At 32.6% G+C, this 19,585-nt stretch overlaps 2 protein-coding genes across 3 annotated transcripts; one reads left to right on the forward strand and one right to left on the reverse strand.

Annotated features, from left to right (window-relative positions):
• Positions 1-2,019: 2,019 nt before the first annotated feature.
• On the reverse strand, positions 2,020-3,137 carry LOC114391512. Its single transcript, XM_028352530.1, has 3 exons — positions 2,970-3,137; positions 2,455-2,835; positions 2,020-2,355 (listed from the first exon to the last, which is right to left on the reverse strand). The coding sequence occupies exons 1-3, from the start codon at positions 3,135-3,137 to the stop codon at positions 2,020-2,022; spliced, it is 885 nt and encodes a 294-aa protein (XP_028208331.1).
• An 11,358-nt stretch (positions 3,138-14,495) lies between these two features.
• Positions 14,496-18,687, forward strand: LOC114418209 (transmembrane protein 45B-like). Of its 2 annotated transcripts, none has more exons than XM_028383451.1 (3): positions 14,496-14,865; positions 15,786-16,271; positions 17,795-18,687. In XM_028383451.1, the coding sequence occupies exons 2-3, from the start codon at positions 15,925-15,927 to the stop codon at positions 18,282-18,284; spliced, it is 837 nt and encodes a 278-aa protein (XP_028239252.1). In that variant the 5' UTR covers positions 14,496-14,865; positions 15,786-15,924; the 3' UTR covers positions 18,285-18,687. The 2 variants fall into 2 exon arrangements, with proteins under 2 accessions (XP_028239252.1, XP_028239260.1); XM_028383459.1 differs by lacking the exon at positions 14,496-14,865 and adding an exon at positions 14,904-15,166.
• Positions 18,688-19,585: the final 898 nt, after the last annotated feature.

The raw sequence follows: 19,585 nt of genomic DNA on the forward strand, positions 1-19,585 counted from the left end.
AATTGAAGTAAGGGGGTTAATTTTAAGTGACATTTAAATTCACCTACAAACACATACTTCACAGAACAATAAAATATTATTTTAACGAAAGTAAAAGAAAGGTGACTAAGTTACACAATTTGTATAATCTATCTATATCTATATTAAATCTGTCTAAATCCATATTCTCTATATTTTCTCTCTCTTCTGCTGTCCGCAAAAGCACATGTTATTATTTATCTAGTTAGCCTAAGTAGTAGGAGCTTATTGTCAATACACTGCAACGTGTCATTACTAGACTACGCTGTGAGTGTAACTAGAAAGTAGACAACGTTTGTGCATTTTCAAATGAGTCAGGACTCTCCTGTACTAGCTCTGCAGAAGGTAAGTAGAAAAGAAAACAGGGAAAATAAAATTAATTAATGAGTTTGCCTCATAAGTATCTTTATGAATTGGTTAAAGATTTAAAATAAAAAATCATAAATAAAAATTTTCTTTTTTCACTTTCCTAATCAATATAAAAGATATTGTTTAACATTTCTCTTAATTATTAATTAAGACACGTTAGTAGTGGCATTAACCTTGTTTTTATGACTACTCCAAGGAGTAACATTTTTATATTTTATGACTACTTAGGAATAGGAGTGAGTTTTCTAAATTTTACAAGTCTAGATTTTTTTCTGTCAAAAGTGTAGATTTTTTTTAAAAATAGTTTTACTAGTGTAGATATGAATTTATGTTGTTGTTTCTCGATAAAAACTAAAATATATAATCTAATATTTTAACTCTCATATTTACGCACGTGCATCATATAACATAGAGTACGAAATTAGTATTTTTTTAGTAAAATAAAATTTATTATTTTTTATTGGTCAATGATAATTATTAATATTTTATTAAAATATTAATGAGAAAATTGAATTCATAATTTCTTTATTTTTTTTTCTTTCAACACTTATATTTTTTTTAATTATGAAGTTAATCTTATAACTCAAACCATGATTCCTCACATGAATGAGTTTAACTATCTTAACATTTATTCTTGATTCCTCAACAAACTTGTTTTAAAAAAGTTGCATTAAGTCTACAGTATAAAACATACTAGATCACTATACTTCATTCCTAGACATACACATTTCTAGCTTGCTCTATCAAGTTTTAAGGTTTTAAAGCATTTTTCAATATTAAAAAGCCTAACTACACATACAAATGGGTGATCAAGTCACAAACATGTAAAATAAGCATATATAGAAGCAAAGAACACAAAAAAATAATATTAAATAGATAGTAAGAGTATTACATCAAGAGTTTCAGTAGTAACTCCCTGATAGGTTTTGGGGCTTAGCGTGTAGAAGGCACGCTTAACGAGTTATGCAGCGCTGATTGGTCTACAACTTCCACTAAGCCGCACACAACTCGCTTAGCAGATTAAATGCCTTAAGATGCAATAGTAGGGTCGCACTTAGCAAGATGGTCTCCCTTAGCACTGTTACCATTCCAGAGAGAGTTTTGGGCTTAGCGGGATGATTCGCTTAACCCAATTATCTTGAAGGTCCAGACAGAGAGCCTTTTGCGTTTGGCACATAGGCGCGCTTAGCGAGAGACTATGTTGCGCTTAGCGAGATGACTCGCTTAGCCCAATTCCAATAAATGCTCAACCGAGAGGTTTTTTGGCTTAGTGCAACTGTCTGGCTTAGCGAAACCCCAACAATCAATGGATGGGGGTTGGCGCGCTTAGCGAGAGATACTACTCGCTCAACGCGTATGATTTGGGTCGCTTAGCGTGGGTGGCGCACTGAGCGAGTTGGATGACTGAAAATTTTTCTAAATTCTTTCCTCATCCAATGCTTCAATGAAGCTTTTGACCAAACCCCTTTATCATTCAAAACATGCTTATCACTATACTCTAGCAGTCTCAAGTGAGTCAAAATCTAACTACATGAATTGCTTAACAGAAAAATGATTGAGAAAAGTAAGAAAAAGGCTGGGTTGCCTCCTAGTAAACACTTCTTTAACGTCACTAGCTTGACGTATATTACCTCAGGGATCCTGTAACACCTTAGCCCTGGCCACAAGAGCTATCTCATTCTCAATCTTCTCCACCTTGGAATAGACATTTTGATCATTTGAGTGTTTCACTGCATCAAACAAATTGAAAGCAACCTTCTGATCATTTACGCTCATCTCAAGGTTACCCTTCCTCATGTCAACCACACAATTGGTTGTTAACATGAATGGACGACCTAGAATCAATGGAATCTCAGCATCCTCTTCAATGTCCATGATCACAAAATCTGCAGGGAAAGTGAATTGACGCACCTTGAGCAATACATCCTCCACTATACCATATGGCCTTGTGATTGAGCGATCTGCCAGCTACAGTGTCATTTTTGTTGGTAGGATTTCCAACTCTCCAATCCTTCTACACATGGATAGGGGCATTAAATTTATGCTAGCCCCTAGGTCAATAAGCGCCTTTCCAACTGACAGAACACCAATTGAGCAAGGAATGGTAACACTCCTTGGATCCTTATATTTTGGTGGAAGGATCCTTTGAATGACAACACCATAATTTCCTTCCACCACAATGTTGTCACTGTGGATGTATTTGCCCTTCTTGGTCAGCAAATCTTTGAGAAATTTTGAGTACAGTGGCATCTGTTGCAAGGATTCTCCAAACGGAATAGTAATCTCCAATTTCTTGAAAATATCAAGGAAACGAACAAAGTGTCGTTCCTTATCCTTCTTAGACGACACCAAAGGATATGGTGCTTCCCTTCCAGAACTTGGGACAGCCTCCTTCCTCTTATCTCTAGCCAGTTCACTCTTAGAATTTTTCTCCTCCTCACTATCTCTCTTTTTAAAAAATTTCTCATTTTCTTCTTCCTCGTCTTCATTTATTTTCTCTCTTCCATCTGATCCCCTTCTTTTTATTTTTCTCCCTCAGCTCCTAACTCCTCTTTATTTGTCCTACTTTCATTTTCCACAACTTGCTCCATTCTACTTCTGATCATAACAGCCTTGCACTTTTCTTTAGGAATTTTCTCAATGTTAGCTCCAAAACCTCCAGAAGAACTCTCAGCTATTTGCTTGGTCAGCTGACCCACTTGGATTTCCAGATTCTTGATGGCTGATTCAGTGCTCTTATGATTAGACATTGAAACTTGCATAAACTGAGCTAAGTTTCTTCTAGCTTGGTGGTCCTCTCATACAAGTTTGATCCTTGATTAGGAGATCTGTTTGAAGGTCCTCCATAAATACTGCAACAGTCGGATTCATGAGCTCCTCCATAAATACTGCAACCTTCAACATGCATAACAGCTGAATGAGAAGGCTGAGCCGCTTGTAACCGTGTTGGCAATTTGCTGAGTGTTTCGGTGAGTGATTCAAGCTGCTTGGCCAACAGCTTGTTCTATGCCAACAATGCATCTTGTGAAGAGAGTTCCAACGGGCTTCTCTTGGTGGGTATGTGTGTTCTATCACGCAAGATAGCATGGTCACCTGCAGTCATATTCTCAATGAGCTCTATTGCTTCTTCCGGAGTTTTCAACTTAATCTTTCCTCCAGCAGAAGCATCTAACAATTGCTTGGACTGTGGCCTCAAACCATCAATGAAGATATTCAACTGAATAGGCTCTGTGAATCCATGAGTAGGTGTCTTATGCAGCAAGCCACATAATCTTTCTAGCGCTTCACTCAAAGACTCATCCAAAAACTGATGTAATGATGAAATAGCCACTTTGCCCTCAATTGTCTTTGATTCGGGGAAGTACTTCTTTAGAAATTTCTCCACTACTTCCTCCCATGTCTTCAAATTGTTCCCCTTGAAAGAATGCAACCATCTCTTTGCTTCACCCGCTAAAGAGAATGAAAACAAGCTTAGCCTTATTGCATCTTCTAGCACCTCTGCGATCTTCACTGTATTGCAAATCTCTATGTAGGTTGCAAGGTGTGCATAAGGGTCTTCATTGGGCAGACCATGGAATAGGTTTCCTTGAATAAGCTGAATCAAGGAATGTGGATAGGTGATGTTGTGTGCTTGGACTTTTGGCCGCGCAATGCTTGTGAAAAATTGCGGCACAGTAGAGCTGGAGTAGTCCTCAAGAGTAGCCCTTTGTGGTTGGTTGTCCGCCATGATGTGAGCTTCAGATGCAACAACTTCGAATTCCCTCAAGTTTGTTGGAAATAATGAAGATGATTCGGATGAAAGAGTTCTCTCGGTGCTTGGCCGGACTGTCCTCTCTTGTAAAGCTTTTCTCCTCTTTTCTGCATTGTTCCTCCTGCAAGTGGCTTCAATCTCCAAGTCTAATGGAGCTAAATCCCCTGCTGGAATTTTACCTCGCATACAAGAAGCAACTAAACAGAGCAGCAGTTAACCAAGTCAAGAGAAAAAATTTAATTCTAACTATTCACAAGAAATAATTAAAGAATAAAGAATAAAAGTTTCCAAATTGAATTATACTATCTAAGTGGAAAAAAATTCCCCGGCAACGGCGCCAAAAACTTGTTGAGACGTCGACAAGTGTACCGATGCGCACAAGTAGTATATAAAACGGTAAGACCGAGTATCGTATCCACAGGGAATTTGTTTCGCCTAGACTATGTATATTCAGTATGTAAACATTTTTAAGGCTTGAATTAAAGTAAATATTGAGTTCTGCACTATTAAACTATTTGAACAAAAATAGAATATTTAAAGCTATAGAATGTGACAATTATCGAGTTAAAAGTGTTGGGGAGTATCCTACTGAATTTCTCTTGTTGTATAAAATATGTTTTTCTCTATTTAACGTTATCCTCATGTTCTTACACTGAGAAATTACTCAAACCATGATTCCTCACATGAATGAGCCTAACTCTCTTAGCCTTTGTTCTTGATTCCTCAACAAACTTGTTCTAAAAGAGTTGTATTAAGCTTACAATGTAAAGCATACTAGATCACTGCACTTTATTCCTAGACATACACATTTCTAGCTTGCTCTATCAAGTTTTAAGGTTTTAAAGCATTTTCCAATACTAAAAAGCCTAACTACACATACAAATGGGTGATCAAGCCACAAACATGTAAAATAAGCATAAATAGAAGCAAAGAACACAAAAAAATAATATTAAATAGATAGTAAGACTATTACATCAAGAGTTTCAGTAGTAACTCCCTAACAAAGATGCTCTAGCCTTCCATTACAAGCAAAGCTTCAAAATACAAGAGGAAAACTATTTTTGGTGAAAGAAAAATAGAAGAAAATGATGGAGAATGTCTTCTCCAGCCTATCAACCTTAAATCTCTCTTTCCTTCATGAAGCAAAGTGCTATTTGTTGCTCTCAACTCGTTCCTGTTCGAATTCCGCCAACTTCAGTGTTTTAAAGGCTCTTGGACTCTTCAGCTTCCGAAGACTTGCTTAGCGAGCATGTCTCGCTAAGCGAGAGTAAGTGAAATTTCACTAAGCAAGCGTGACGCACTAAGCGTGAGAAGAGACAACGTCTTAGCTGGGTTAGCTGGCTGTGCGCTGGGTGCACAAATCTTCTGACTTTTCCTCTCCTAGGATTTCTCATCCGCTAAGTGAGCTGGATGCCTCGCTAAGTGGATGAGTCTCGCCTAGTCAATCTGCCTCGCTAAGCGAGTTATCAGCAGCTTTCACCTTCTCTTCTTTGGCCTGCATTGAGTTGGATTCAACATTAAGTCACAAAAAATAGAGTTTCTACTCTATAAAATCACACAATAAATATAATTCCTACAAAAAGAACCATAAATTGGGGGTACATTGTTATTTCCTTGCAAATTTTCAATATCAAACTAACTCATGAATAACAACTAACAATTATACAACAACTTGATTGGTGTTTATCTTAAGAAAAATATTAATGCACGAGGTGTTAAAAAGAAAGTGTATGATTTCAAGTTAAAAACCCAAGGTGTTAAATTGTAGCGTAATGTGTTAAACGTGTTTGAAAATAAATGTCAAGTCGTGAGTATTGTATAATTCATAAGCAAAGTCTGTGTACAAAAGTTGTTTTAAGGGTTGGACCTGAATCAAGAAGGGAAGACCCTAATGGATTCTTCGGAGTTTAAGCCTTGGAGGTTAATACACTCAGTTTGAGTGCTCCTTTAAGCCTATGTTGATCCCATATGATTGATACATTCTTGCAAAACAGAATAACCATGACTAGTCACCTTATGATTTTACTTATTGGGAGTGATCTTACATACTCATTGTGTGGTGTGTCTTGTTATGTACTCCTAAGCGTCTGATGTTGTTTTTCATTGACATGGTACCACATTGCATATATGTTTGAGTCTTAGTATAATTATTGCATAACGCCTGTGAATTGTTAACTATGAAATTGCGAGTGTTGTTTCTTCTTGAATAAAGTGTTTGATTCACATATAATGTGATTGATGATTGAAAAATAATTTTAAATGATAAAGTGGTAAAGTGACATGGAATGAATTAAGTTGAATTATGGTATAAATAATTGTATAATGTATTTTAATTATGTTTTTGTTTATCCTTATTTTATTTAGAATTATTATAACTCACTTCCAGTGTGTGTTTGTGTTTGGGCTGATTACTATTTTGTTTCAGGTGAGTGATGAGTTTCATGTTGGAGATGGAGAGGCTTAGCCTGTGACAAAAAATGTTGTGATAAATGTGACATCGAGACATTGGATTTTATTTCATATATTGTTATAATTTTATGAATAATATAATTATTTTATGTTTTTCACTTTAGTGTAACTTCTCTTCATTCAGAATGGATGATCTTGTTTTGAGTCGAGATAATTTTATCATTTATTTGAATCGATTCTATTATGATTTCAGTAAACGAATGTGAATCTTTTATTCTTTTAAAATATTTTTATTTAAATGTGTTTAAAACTTTTAATTAATTCCATATTATTTTTCTTGTTATTATTAGTATATATTTATGTGGAATAGAGGATGGCAAAGAATGTATTCTAGAATGTTTGTTTCATAATTATATTTTTAATATTTTGGAACAAGCATTAATCTGAAATACATTTTGGATTATACTTTAACTTTTTGTAGTATGTGTTTTGAGCAACAAAATCAATAGTTATGGATTAAGTTCCAGAAATTATTATACTTCTCCAACCTTTTGGACTAGTCAATCTGTAACAACACATCTTCAATCTGAAATGCATGCCTTTGACGGTTTTGCTGGGGTGCCTGTTGAGTATACGATAATAAGTGTCTTTTTGCTCATTCACTTTTTTATTAAAAAGAAAAACACGTGGAGTGCAAGAGGCATATTTGGGTGCAGAAAACAACTGCTCAGTTTTGAATCACAATCATAACAATAGAGTGATGGGATTTGGGAATCAGGGTCAGGTCTATTCAACACGACTTAGGCCGACTTTACCATAATCTGCAGGTCCAAACGGTGGTTTATCATGCCAAAAAAGATACAATGGAAACAAAAAAGTTCAACAACAACAACGCCTTATCCCACTAGGTGGGATCAGCTACATGGATCAACTTCCGCCATAATGTTCTATCAAGTACCATACTTCTATCCAAATCATTCAGTAAAAAAGTTCACTTGGACAAAAATTAGATTAGTCACATGTAAAATTGTTTGGATATAATTATTTTCCCTAAAATTCTGTTCGAATCTTAAATATAATTGTGATTCACATAAGAATTAAGATTACGGTATACTAATTTATACAAAATTAATTTATAACTTATAAGTAAAGAGAAAAATGAAAAAAAAAATATAAAAACGGCTAACTTTTGTAGTATTTTTTCTACATAAAAATATAAAATATAAAAACGGCTGATTTATAGATGGGATGGAATGGAGGTGTCAAAGCCAAGACAAACCGGATTTATTCCACCTGTATTGAGGTTCTAATTTCTACATAAATGAAATAAGTATATATCAGTCAGTTTTATATAATTTTTAATAAACTCTAATCACTAATAAAAATACAACAAAGAATGTATGTATTAATAGAAGCAACTCCTGTGCTTCTGCAAAGAAAGTAAAAAGAAAAAAAAAAATCAAACACAGTGGGTCAGTGATTTAAAGAGAGAGAGAATATGTAAAACAATAACATATTTTGAAAAATTGTCATATCAACACGTGGAAGATGGATTTTTAATTTTAATATAAAAAATCTATTGATTAGCGGTGGGATGCCGTCAATGGTGACATCCTAGCTAGTAGCTTATCCGTTACCAGATTTCATTAACAAGGAAAAGCAAACGCCAAGACCAAATTGGAACATTTGGAATTGGAAACCTAGAACATTCTCACGACTCAAACTGGACAATTTTATTTGTTTTCTTTCAAGACCCACTTTTTTCATTTATTTTTTACCCAGTTAAATTGTAATTTTAATTTCTTATAATTTTAAATTTATTATTTTCACCTTTTTATTTTTCAAAATAAATAATTTTATATGTAACTTAGAATTGGCATGAAAATTATGCGACAATAAATTAAATTATGTGAAAAATAAAAAAATTAATAAAAAATAAACTCATAAATTTTTAATTAAATCTAAGAAAATAAATCACTAAAAAATTGATTTTTTTAATTAATTTTATAAATATTATTTTATATATCATTAGTCGAGTTATTATTTTTTCTAATTAAAAAAATTTATAAATTAAAAGAACATTTATTTTCAATTTTATTTTATATCATTTTATATATTTTTATTTAAATATTTTTCATATTTTCATTTTTATTTTTAGTTTACCAATTTATAATTAAATTTCATAAAATATTTTGTAAATTGATTTTAATATATAGATTAATATGCAAATTATACATATTACATAAATTTATTTTAATTCTAATTATATAAATTAATAAAATTTTAATATTTATTTTTTAATAAACTTACATGTTAAATTTTTTTTCTTAACTATATACAAATTCTTTAGTAAATAAATTTTTTTAAACCAATTGTATAAATCAAGAATATTACATATATTGATATATAATTTATAAAAAGACATGTAAATTTATTTTTATATATAAATAATGATAAAATATTTTAATTATAAAAATTAATAAATTTTTAATTTTTAAATAATTTAAATATTATTTTAAATTTACTTAATCTGTATAAACTACATAAAATAATTTTTAAAAATAATATATATATCATTTTATGTAGTTTTTTAAAATTATAATAAAATAAGAACAAATTTCAATATATGATAATTTATTAATTTATATTAAAATAGAATTTTATAATAAAAGAAATACATGTAAATTAAATATTAAATATTTTATGTTAATTTATAAAGTTTTATAATTAGAAAAAAAATTAGTAACACTAGACTTGTGATACATATAAAATAGAATTTATAAAATTAACTATATAAAGCAAGTGTCTTAGTGGTTTATTATTTTGTCTTTAATTAAAAATTCATGGATTCAACTCCTTTAACAAATTTGCTTATTTTGAAAAATAAAAAAACTAAAATTACAAATTTAAAATTATTGAAAGACCAAAATTATAATTTAACCTAAAACATTTAATGTCCTCGCTTGCACCCTTCACCACGCCCGAGGTACCTAAATAATTATACTAGTATTATTTAATAATAACTAGTTGAAAGAGAAACATTTGGTAGTCTTTTTACTAAAGGGGGCAATTTTATTTCAAAATTACCAAATGGAGTATATTTTAAAAAACTATCCAATTAGGAACCTGTTTGAAAATCATATTTTTTATGTCTTTATTGGTATATCTAGCATGTTGTTCAACATTTTTTTCAATTTGTGCTTTCACTTTCTCATACAGACTCTTAGTAAAGTTGGCTTTAAAAAAATCATCTCTATTCATCATAGTGTTCGCGTATCGACAAGTGTACCGATTTGTATAAGTAGTATTTAAAATGATAAGACCGAATATCGTATCCACATGGAATTTGTTTCATATAGATTATGTATATTCAGTATGTAAACACTTTTTAGCTTTTGAAATAAAATAAAGATTCAATGATGGTTTAATTTTTTGTAATCAACTACTCTATTTATCAACTTACAAAATAAACTCAGAAATGTAAAATGCGATAAATATCAAGATAAAAGCGTTAGGGAGCCTTCTACTGAACTTTCTCTTGTCGTATAAAAAGGTCTTCTCTATTTAACGTTATTCTAGTGCTCTTGCACCGAGTAAATACTCAGGCCATGATTCCTTACAAGAATGAGCCTATCTCTCTTAGCTTTTGTTCTTGATTCCTCAACAAACTCGTTCTAAAAGAGTTGCAATAAGCGTACAGTGCAAAACATACTAGATTATTGCATTTTATTCCTAGATACACAGGCATCTAGCTTGCTATATCAAGTCTTAAGGATTTAAAACATTTTCCAATACTCAAAAGCCTAACTAAACATACAAATGGGTGATCAAGCCACACACATGTAAAATAAGTGTAGACAGAAGCAAAGAACACCAAAAAATAACATTAAATAGATAGTACGTTAGAGATTTATATTAAGAGTGTTTAGTAGAATACTTCCCAACAATGAGGTTCCTAGCCTTCCATTACAAGAAAAGCTTCATACAACTAGAAAAATGAATGTTTTTGTGAAAGAAAATGGAAAAGGATGAAGAAAAATGTCTTCTTTCTAGCCTCTCTGCCTTCTTCTCTCTATTTTTCACGTAGCAATGGCTTGGTCTAGCTTGGTGACCTTTGGTTTCCCACCAACTTAGTGTTTTAAATGCTCTTGGACTTCTCAGCACATGAAGGCTCGCTCTACGAGCATGTCTTGCTGAGCGAGAGTAAGTGAAAATCCGCTAAGCGAGCTTGGACACACTATGCACGGGAAGAGACAACGTCCTCGCTGCGCAAGCTCACTGCGCGCTAAGCGTGCTGATCTCTGACTTACCTTCTTCTAGGGTTTCGCATCCGCTAAGTGAGTTGGCTGCCTCGCTAAGCGAATGAGGCTCGCTTAGCTAATCTACCTCGCTAAGCGAGTTCATCAACAACTTTTTGCACCTTCTTTTCTTTAGCCTACAAACTGAGTTGAATTCAACATTAGATCACAAAAATGGAGTTTCTACTCTATAAACTCACACAAGCATGAAAATATTTACAATTTTCACAAAAAGAACCATAAATTGGAGACACGTTGCTATTTTCTTACAAATTTTGAATGCACTAAGAACTCATGAATATCGATTAACACATAGCAAACGTGTTAGACAAAGGTAATGAATTAAGAAGGGATAATGGGTTAAAATCGTAAATCACCTCAAAAGGAAAATAAGAACTAATAGAGTTTATCATCCTATTGTCACAACGTGGGTCACGACGGGACGACAAAATAAAATTAAATAAATTGTTTCCCAAAAAAGGAAGACTTGGGGTGTTGCCACTAACATTTATTTAAGGAAAACAAAAAAGATAAGGAATGGTCTATGATTTGAGAAAAAAAAATTCAGGGGTTGTTTATGCACAGGAAAGTGTTAACACCCCACACGCCTGCCATAAAGATAACAACTTTTAATCGAGTGTGCTAAAAAATAAAGTGACTTTTTAGTTATTAACTTCGCTCGAGAACATGAATTATTTTTGTTTATTAGGAAAAAAAGAAAAAAAATAGAAAAAAATAAATATTTTTTTTGTTTTTTTCTTTTTTAGGGTGACAAGGTGTTTGTCTTTGCTCCTACGTATCCCCAAGTACAATAAGGAAGACTTACGTAGTTCTTTGTAAAAAAAAGCATGTGTGTTGGGTTGATTTTATTTTATTTATTTATTTATTTTGCAAGATTTTAATTTTGTGGTAAACTTTGTAAATTCAAGTAAGTCAGAAACCAATCATGACATTCATAAAATTTACTCACATTTTATTGAAATATTGACAAGCAAGTTGGAGACCCAAAATGAAGTGCGCGGAACGTGAAAAATGAAAAATTGAGTGATCATTTATTTGAGAATTTTTTAGCCTTTTTAGGAAAGATTTTAGTTTTGTGGTACACTTTGTGAAGTCAAGCAAGTCGGAGACCCAAGATGACTTTTACAAAATTTACTCACACATTATTGAAACACCACTAAGCAAGTTGATGACCCAGCATGGAGTACATGGAATGTAAGTGTGTACTAAAGAATACTAATGAGAATTTGTAAAAATAAATAAATAATTGTCATAGTACTACAAAATCAAATAAGTAGAATGAGAATAGAAAGAGACATAATAGAAGTGAGGGTACACTTAGTAATTAAGGATGAAAGATTAAAACATAGGAGAAATAAGATGAATAACGAGATATTTACAATCATTATTAACATATACACCCCCTCTTAACATATAGGCAACAAGATTGGAAAATCCTAGGTGTTTTAGCCTCCAAACGGAATGAAAGGAGGAACACCTCCACGAAGGGTGGCGCGCCTCCCCAGCGCCACCAGTGCATGGCCCAACGGCACGAGGCCATCACGGGGACGACAGCAGCAGCGCGACGGTTGTGCGCGAGGCTTCATTGAAAAATGGAAAAAGAGGAAAAGAAGAAAAGGATGATGAAATGTGAAAAATCATGAAGCAAAATAAAGCACCAAGAAAAAATGGCGATATCAGCATGTACAGATCTCACCGACAACCATGGAGCTCACTGGCGAGACGAACAATGAAGCCGCAGACTTAAAAAAAAAAAGAAGAAGAAAGGAAGGGGGAAAAGAGGGGAGAACGTGAGAGAGAGTGAGGGAATGAGGGAATTACCTAGAGACCCATCTCCCTTCTCTGACATAGCTTGTCAAATGGCGCTACTGGATTGGTCCGTTTTTTCTTTCTGGGATCCATGCCCCTCGATGCCCTTAATACCAAGACTTTTCTCCTTTCTTCTTTTATGCAATGTACTGCTTCTTCTTGACCTAATGGGTTCTTCTTGAGAGCTCAATAGGTCACACAATCTAATTTTTTTTTTTACGTTTACTCCTTTTTTATGTCTTTTTTTTCCTTCTTTTTTTGTTTTACGTTTTCTCTATTTTTTTTGTCTTCTTTTTCTCTCTTTTTTATGTTTTTTCTTTTTATACTTTTTCTTTCCTTCTCTTTTTTTGGGGCAGACATAATTAGGGTCTAACACCTATTATAAGCAAATTCAGTATGAACTCAAATTTTCTCTTACCCATCCTTTTTCCATCAAACTCTTACCACTTGTCTTTGACTCTTTTTTATCTATTCTAGATTACTTCTATATGTTGGCCTATTTAATATGAAAACTCTTGGTATGAGATCAATTTAGTACTCTAGTCCTCTCAAAAGAGTAATGAGTAAGAAACATGACTTTAGTAAAAAAAATTAGGTTTTATTTTACAACTTCAAAGTAATATTTTTTTTATTTTACTTTTTTAAGAAGTTGCGAAATTATTAATTACTAGTGCATATATTTTTTTTTTCAAAAATCATGAATATGTGTATGATTTCAGTTATTTTTTTAAAAAACTAGAATAGAAAAGAAAAACAAATCATGTAATTAACCACAACTTCCCTTTCTATCCTAAAAATGCACTGACCAACAATGCTACATGTTAAATCTACACACTCCACATTTCACATGCTATTAGCTGAACTTTTTCATGAAGACACAAGGGATGAAGTGCAACTTTAACTAATAAATAATAATAATAATAAAAAAAGCAAGTCGAGGTTAGTTACACGACTTCTATTTTTCCAGTTAAAAAAAACACCAAATTTGTAACCTGGTTCACGACTTCTAAGAAAAATATGGCTGAAGTCGTGTTTTCCTACACGACTTGCCCCTATGGGAAAATTTTCAAAATTTGCACCCATTTAATAATTTTGAAATAAAATTGCCCCCTTTGGTTAAAAAAATCCCATTTGATGCTTCTATCTGAATTTTTTAAATTAAAAAGTTAAAAAGTAAAAACTGTTAAAGAAAGAAGTAAAAATAGTTATATTTTGTATAAACTTTTATATATATATATATATATATATATATATATATATATATTTAAAGTTCATGAAGGAAATGAAAATAATTATAATATAAAATTATTTTATTGTTATATGCTTAATCCCATCCCAAAAATAAAAGGAAGAAAAATTATACATTGATAATATAAAATTATCATTCAATAAAAAATTATTATTTATAATAAATTTGTTGACTTTAATAAAATTATCTTAAAATTATTTCAATACTAATTTATAACAGGATATTTTATATTATTAATTCATCAGTGTTAACTTAAAAAGAAACCATGTTATTTTTATTTTACTAAATATATAGTATTTTTATTTTTCACTTTTTATGCAAGCATAAAAGTTACATTTTTATTTGTAAGTAAACTTAATTAGACAAAACAACGTTTATGTTTGTAGTGTGTGACACGTTGGTTTTCAATAGAATATTAGAATATAAATTATAAATTTTTCTAATTCTAAGATAAATCCATAATTTATATTCTAATATTCTATTGAAGACCAACGTGGCACACACCACGACAAACTGTTCTCTTTATAAGCTCACCCAATCTTACGTTATATTCCTTTCAAATTATTGTCACATGGTTTAACCCTACCCCAAAAACAACAAACAAATAGTTACATCAATTGGGATTGTGAAATGTTACGTACCCAGTTGTTTGTGTAAAACAAAGTGAGGAAAGAGACCATTGTTTGCCAGTTCAACTAAGTACGCTGTTTTTTTATTTTCCCCACAAAACCATATAGCCATCGGTCGTAGATCCCACGAACCCCATCATCACACCACTCTCTGCAGTTTTCGCAACCAAACCTTCTTTTTTGTTTTTATTCCTCTGCTTATTGGATTCAACGAAGTTGTTGTGATTAAGGAGAACATAACTTTTTGAATCACACAGAGAGAGAGAGAGAAGAGACCCAGTACTTTCTGCATCCAAACCAATCACTACTGCGGTAAGTAAAACACCCTCTCTCTCTCTCTCTCTCTCTCTCTTTTTCTTCTTTTTCATCATTGTTATTTTTTTACTTTATGATTATGCTTATGCTTATATATGCCTTTTTTTCAGAACCCCATTATCCAGTGTAAAGTGTCTAATTATTCATCGGGTGTAGATTATAAAAATCTAAACTTTCATGCACACATACACAATCTACCTCTATTAGATATGCATAAGAGGGGAGAGAAAAGTTATGCTTTCTGATTTAGTCATGAGTACAAGATGGGTTAGACTTTGTTGGATTTTTATGATAGGAGGTGAAATTTTCCCAGTTATTAATGGATCTCTATGTTTTTTCTTCTCTAAATTTTCCTCTTGGTTGACTTCTTTGTTCTTAGCCCAACTTTCCAGATTTTGACTTGGTTGGAGGGTCTTTTGTGTGATTTATTTATACTTTCTGACGGGGTCTGTGAATGAGATCAAGTTTTCCTTACACTTGTGTGAAAAGACACATTTGTGGTGTTTTTTTTTTTTTTTTTTCTTGTTGAAATAAGAAAACTTGAAATTGACCCTGAAAGTCACTCTTTTCAAGTAAATCTCTAGAAGCACTGAACCAGAACTGTACTAGGATTCAATAGTCGGCAACTCATAGCTTTGTTAGTTTCTCTGGAAAATTCAAGGGTCATGGAGGATCCATCTTTTGGAACCTTGGAAGAAGATGGCCTTAAATGATCCTGTTGTAAAAGGAAAACTTTTAAACACTTAAATTGTGGCAAAAAGTAATAAAGAATTTAGTTTTGCAGCACACAGGATAGAGCAGACACGGAAATTGAAAAGCAGATATATATTATATTATAATTACTATAATTTATAGATACTGTTCAAAAAAGGATGCTAATCGATGTTGAAAACTGATGGTGCCATTATTGTTAACAGGATAACTGGTAAGTTCATAAAGGGGAGATTCTTCAGTGATCATCTATCTGATTTGGTCCAGCTAAGGAATCATTCAGAAGCCAAGTTGATTAAGTACTAGAGAGATCATATTTTGGAGTAGTAAAAGTTAATCATAAGCATGGGATCTTTCAAGGGTCATGCTTTGCCAGGGACTTTGTTTCTTCTAGTTGGGGTGTGGCACGTATGGGGCTCTGTGGTGAGATATGTTCGCAATCCAATGGCGTTTCAAGTCAGAGTTTGGAATCCTGTGCCAGGGTTTGATGGGAGGCTGAAGCACCTGGAGCTATATGTTATTGCAATTGGTGCTTTCGTTGACATGTGCATCGAGCTTTTGTATTCACCACACCTCAAGATTTTTGTTGGTGGAGTCCTTAACCCCGCTCACATGAATGACTTTGAGCACTCTGGAATGCTTCTTATGTTTTTCATCTTTGGTGTTGTTGCCCTACTTTCCCAAAAGACCAGGTTGGTTCCCTTCTCTCTGTCTCCCTCCAATACCTCTGTGAATAGTATAAATTATGCTGTACAATTTAAATGTTATTAATATTTATTATTAAATAATTAAGACTGTTTAACTCATAATTAATCAGCCCAGTTTATAGAGTTTAGTCAATTCAAATCTTGATTTTTTTTTTTGCATTGTCTATTGTTAAAATAAAAAGATAAGGCTAAATTCTAGAAGTTTTTTTTTTTTCAGCAGTAGTTAAGTTTTCCTTTTCATTGTGTCTTGTTTATTTTGTAAATTAAATAAAAGGTGAAGTAGTGCAAAATGAAGCTTTAGCGTTTTGCTGATACTGTTGTGGTGTCACAATGTACTAAGTTACTTTGAGATGAAACTGGGTTTTTAAAGTGCTGATTTATTGTTGAAAACAAATGAGAAATGGGATTCTGATTGAAACAGTTACTAAAAATTGTTGAGATAGATAATGCAACGCTATTGATAGCAGTGGAAACCAACAAATCATGCAATAGAGCTCCGTATATGCTTTCCCATAGTTGTTTTTCTACTCTTAAAAAGTGTCTCAGTAAAGAAGTTACGTTCTCTTAATTGTTCTTTAAATTGGTGCTCTCAATAATTGACCAAGTTTCCTTGTGTGTCCACTGGATATTAGTTCTTAAGCAGCCTAGTGTCCCCACTATTGTTTAACGTAAGATTTGGTACTCTTATGTACATGATGCATCCTTTGCTCCTTGTTCCACATTGCATTTTTCACTTAAAGTTTTCATAGACAGTAGTATGAAACAAAATTTCTAGTTATTTTTGGTTTGCTCTGAGTTAGTTACTGGTTCACTGAGTGAATCATAATTTGTTGGAGGCTGTGGGGCTATCAAATGAAAGTTGAAAAACATTCTTCTGTGTGAGGGGGCTAATAATTACACCGTTCACCTTAATTTATTTTAGGCTATGGTCTCTATATTGCACATTATTTTTCAGTTTAGTCCTTACATAAAAAAATCTACATTTTGGTTTCTATGTGAACAAATTTCTACAAATTAGTTCCCACTGTTCATTACTACTATAACGGTGTTTAAATAATATTTCTAAAGTGACTAAATCTAATACCGTTAGAATGTCAGCAAAAAGGAAGGATCTTTTCATAAACGTTTTTCTTACAAAAACCGAAGTATAAAGTTTTTCATGTAGGGACTAAAACGAAAAATGATTTCAGCTGTAAGGAATAAATTTTGAATTTAACCTATTTTGTTTAGTTTGGTTAAGGAATATTTTGATAAGATGTAGAAAACTTAAAAAACCAATCTAATTACCATGAGAAATTAGGTGAACACGAAAGCAAGCTTTTTCTCATTAGTCATGACTCTTGTGGATGATGTGACAAATACTTCATGCACACTCTGGAATTTGGTTCTTTCATGATCTGTAGTTTATTAGGCAGGAAACCTAAATTAAGACAACTAGCAATTCCCTTCCAAGCATCTTAGTATATATCTTCCTAACCATGTCCTCTTTGTGACATTTTCTTACACAGATTTCTTCCCTTGCCAGAAGGTGCTCTTTGTTTGCTTGCTGCCTCAGCATTCACTGCAGAGTACCTTCTTTTCTACTTCCATTCAACAACACACAAGGGCCTTGAGGGCTATTACCACACCCTCCTTGTCTTCCTGGTTGGACTGTGCATTTTATCTTCAATTGCTGGAGCCCTTTTGCCAACAAGCTTTCCAGTGGATTTATGCAATGGCATTGCTATAGCACTGCAAGGTTTATGGTTCTATCAGACAGCCTTTGTTCTCTATGGCCCTATGATGCCAAGTGGTTGTAAGCTTAGGGAAAACAGTGTCACATGTCATTCTATTGATAGTGAGGTTCGGGGCGAATTGCTTGCTAATTTTCAGCTCTTTGTTGCGGTTCTTGTGGTCCTTGTGGGAACTGTGGCATCATATGGCTTTGCTGCTTCAAGATATGGGAGTTCTGAAGTCAGGAACTTGCATGCAATTCAGACTGAATTAGATCAAGACTAAAGTTGCGTTGCTATTTTTTCTGGTGGTAGTTGAAATGTGTTGGCAGCATAGAGTTTCTTATAGAACATGTTTGTTGTATATTGAAGTGCAAAGGATCATGCATGCATGATCACTGAAAATTGAAAATTAACACCCCCTCCTCCCTCAAAAGGAATTATACATTTTTGACTTTTAGGAATCGGATGTCAAAGGAGCAACAAATTATTTTCCTTGGTGTATGATTACAAAATGTGGCAGGGGAGTTCACTTGGATCATATTTTCATTGGTTATCACTCTTTCTTTGTAATGATGCATTCACTAAACACTCATATTGCAAATTACCAGGACCATTATTTCAGACAACATAATGAAGAAGCAAAAGCTATGCCAAGAGTATAAGAATATAGCTGATTAGAAAGTCAACTAATGAAGTTATGAGTTTATCAAGCAAATTGTGAATTACAATATCCCATTTACGGGCTTATCAACCACATGTTTGTTGGATATTGACTCTTTCATGTTATCTTTTGTCGCATGATCAAAGAAAGATACAAAAATAATTACAATAAAACTTACACTTGTTTTATTGTTTGTCTTTATCACAACATAATATTATTACGGAACATTTTTAGTATTGTTTTTCTTAATACTCAATAGTGTTTGCAAACCCAACTGATTAAAAACTCAAGACAATATTATATTGACTTCAAGACGAACTTCATTATATAACTTCTTTTATGAATACATCTTGAACTTATATTTGATCAAGTTTATTGATGTTGTACCCACAATTCTACATTTTGCTGTTACTAACAGTGAAGGATGCAACAACAGAAAAGTTAATAAAAACCGTATCTTTGGACACTTCACACTTGCACCGGCTCTCTGTTATGATATTATATTTATTTGCACTTCATATTTTACGTGTGTTTAGATGAATGTGAGCAACCAACACAGATTAATTTGCATATTTTTACTCTTTCTTAGTTTTATTTGAAATAATTCATTAAGGAATATAGTTCAGGAATATAGTTAATTGGTCGAGTAGGATGCGTGAGTGTTGTAAATTCATGTTACTTGTCTTCAATGACTACAGGTAAAAAAAAATGAATGTTAATAAAATTAATTTTGGTTTAATTTTTTAAAACAGCTGTTATAAATAAATTTAGTAATATTGTGTCTTAAAAATGTTTATAACCAATGAAAAAAGGAATTGCATTTTGTGGTATTGTATTGAATCGAATTGTTTTAAGAAAAGAATCCAAATCCATGGAACTGAGCAAGTTACGTTTGGCTTAAAACCGATCAAACGGATCCGCAA

Source organism: Glycine soja, chromosome 1, assembly GCF_004193775.1.
Source record: "Glycine soja cultivar W05 chromosome 1, ASM419377v2, whole genome shotgun sequence".
Taxonomy (NCBI): Eukaryota; Viridiplantae; Streptophyta; class Magnoliopsida; order Fabales; family Fabaceae; genus Glycine; species Glycine soja.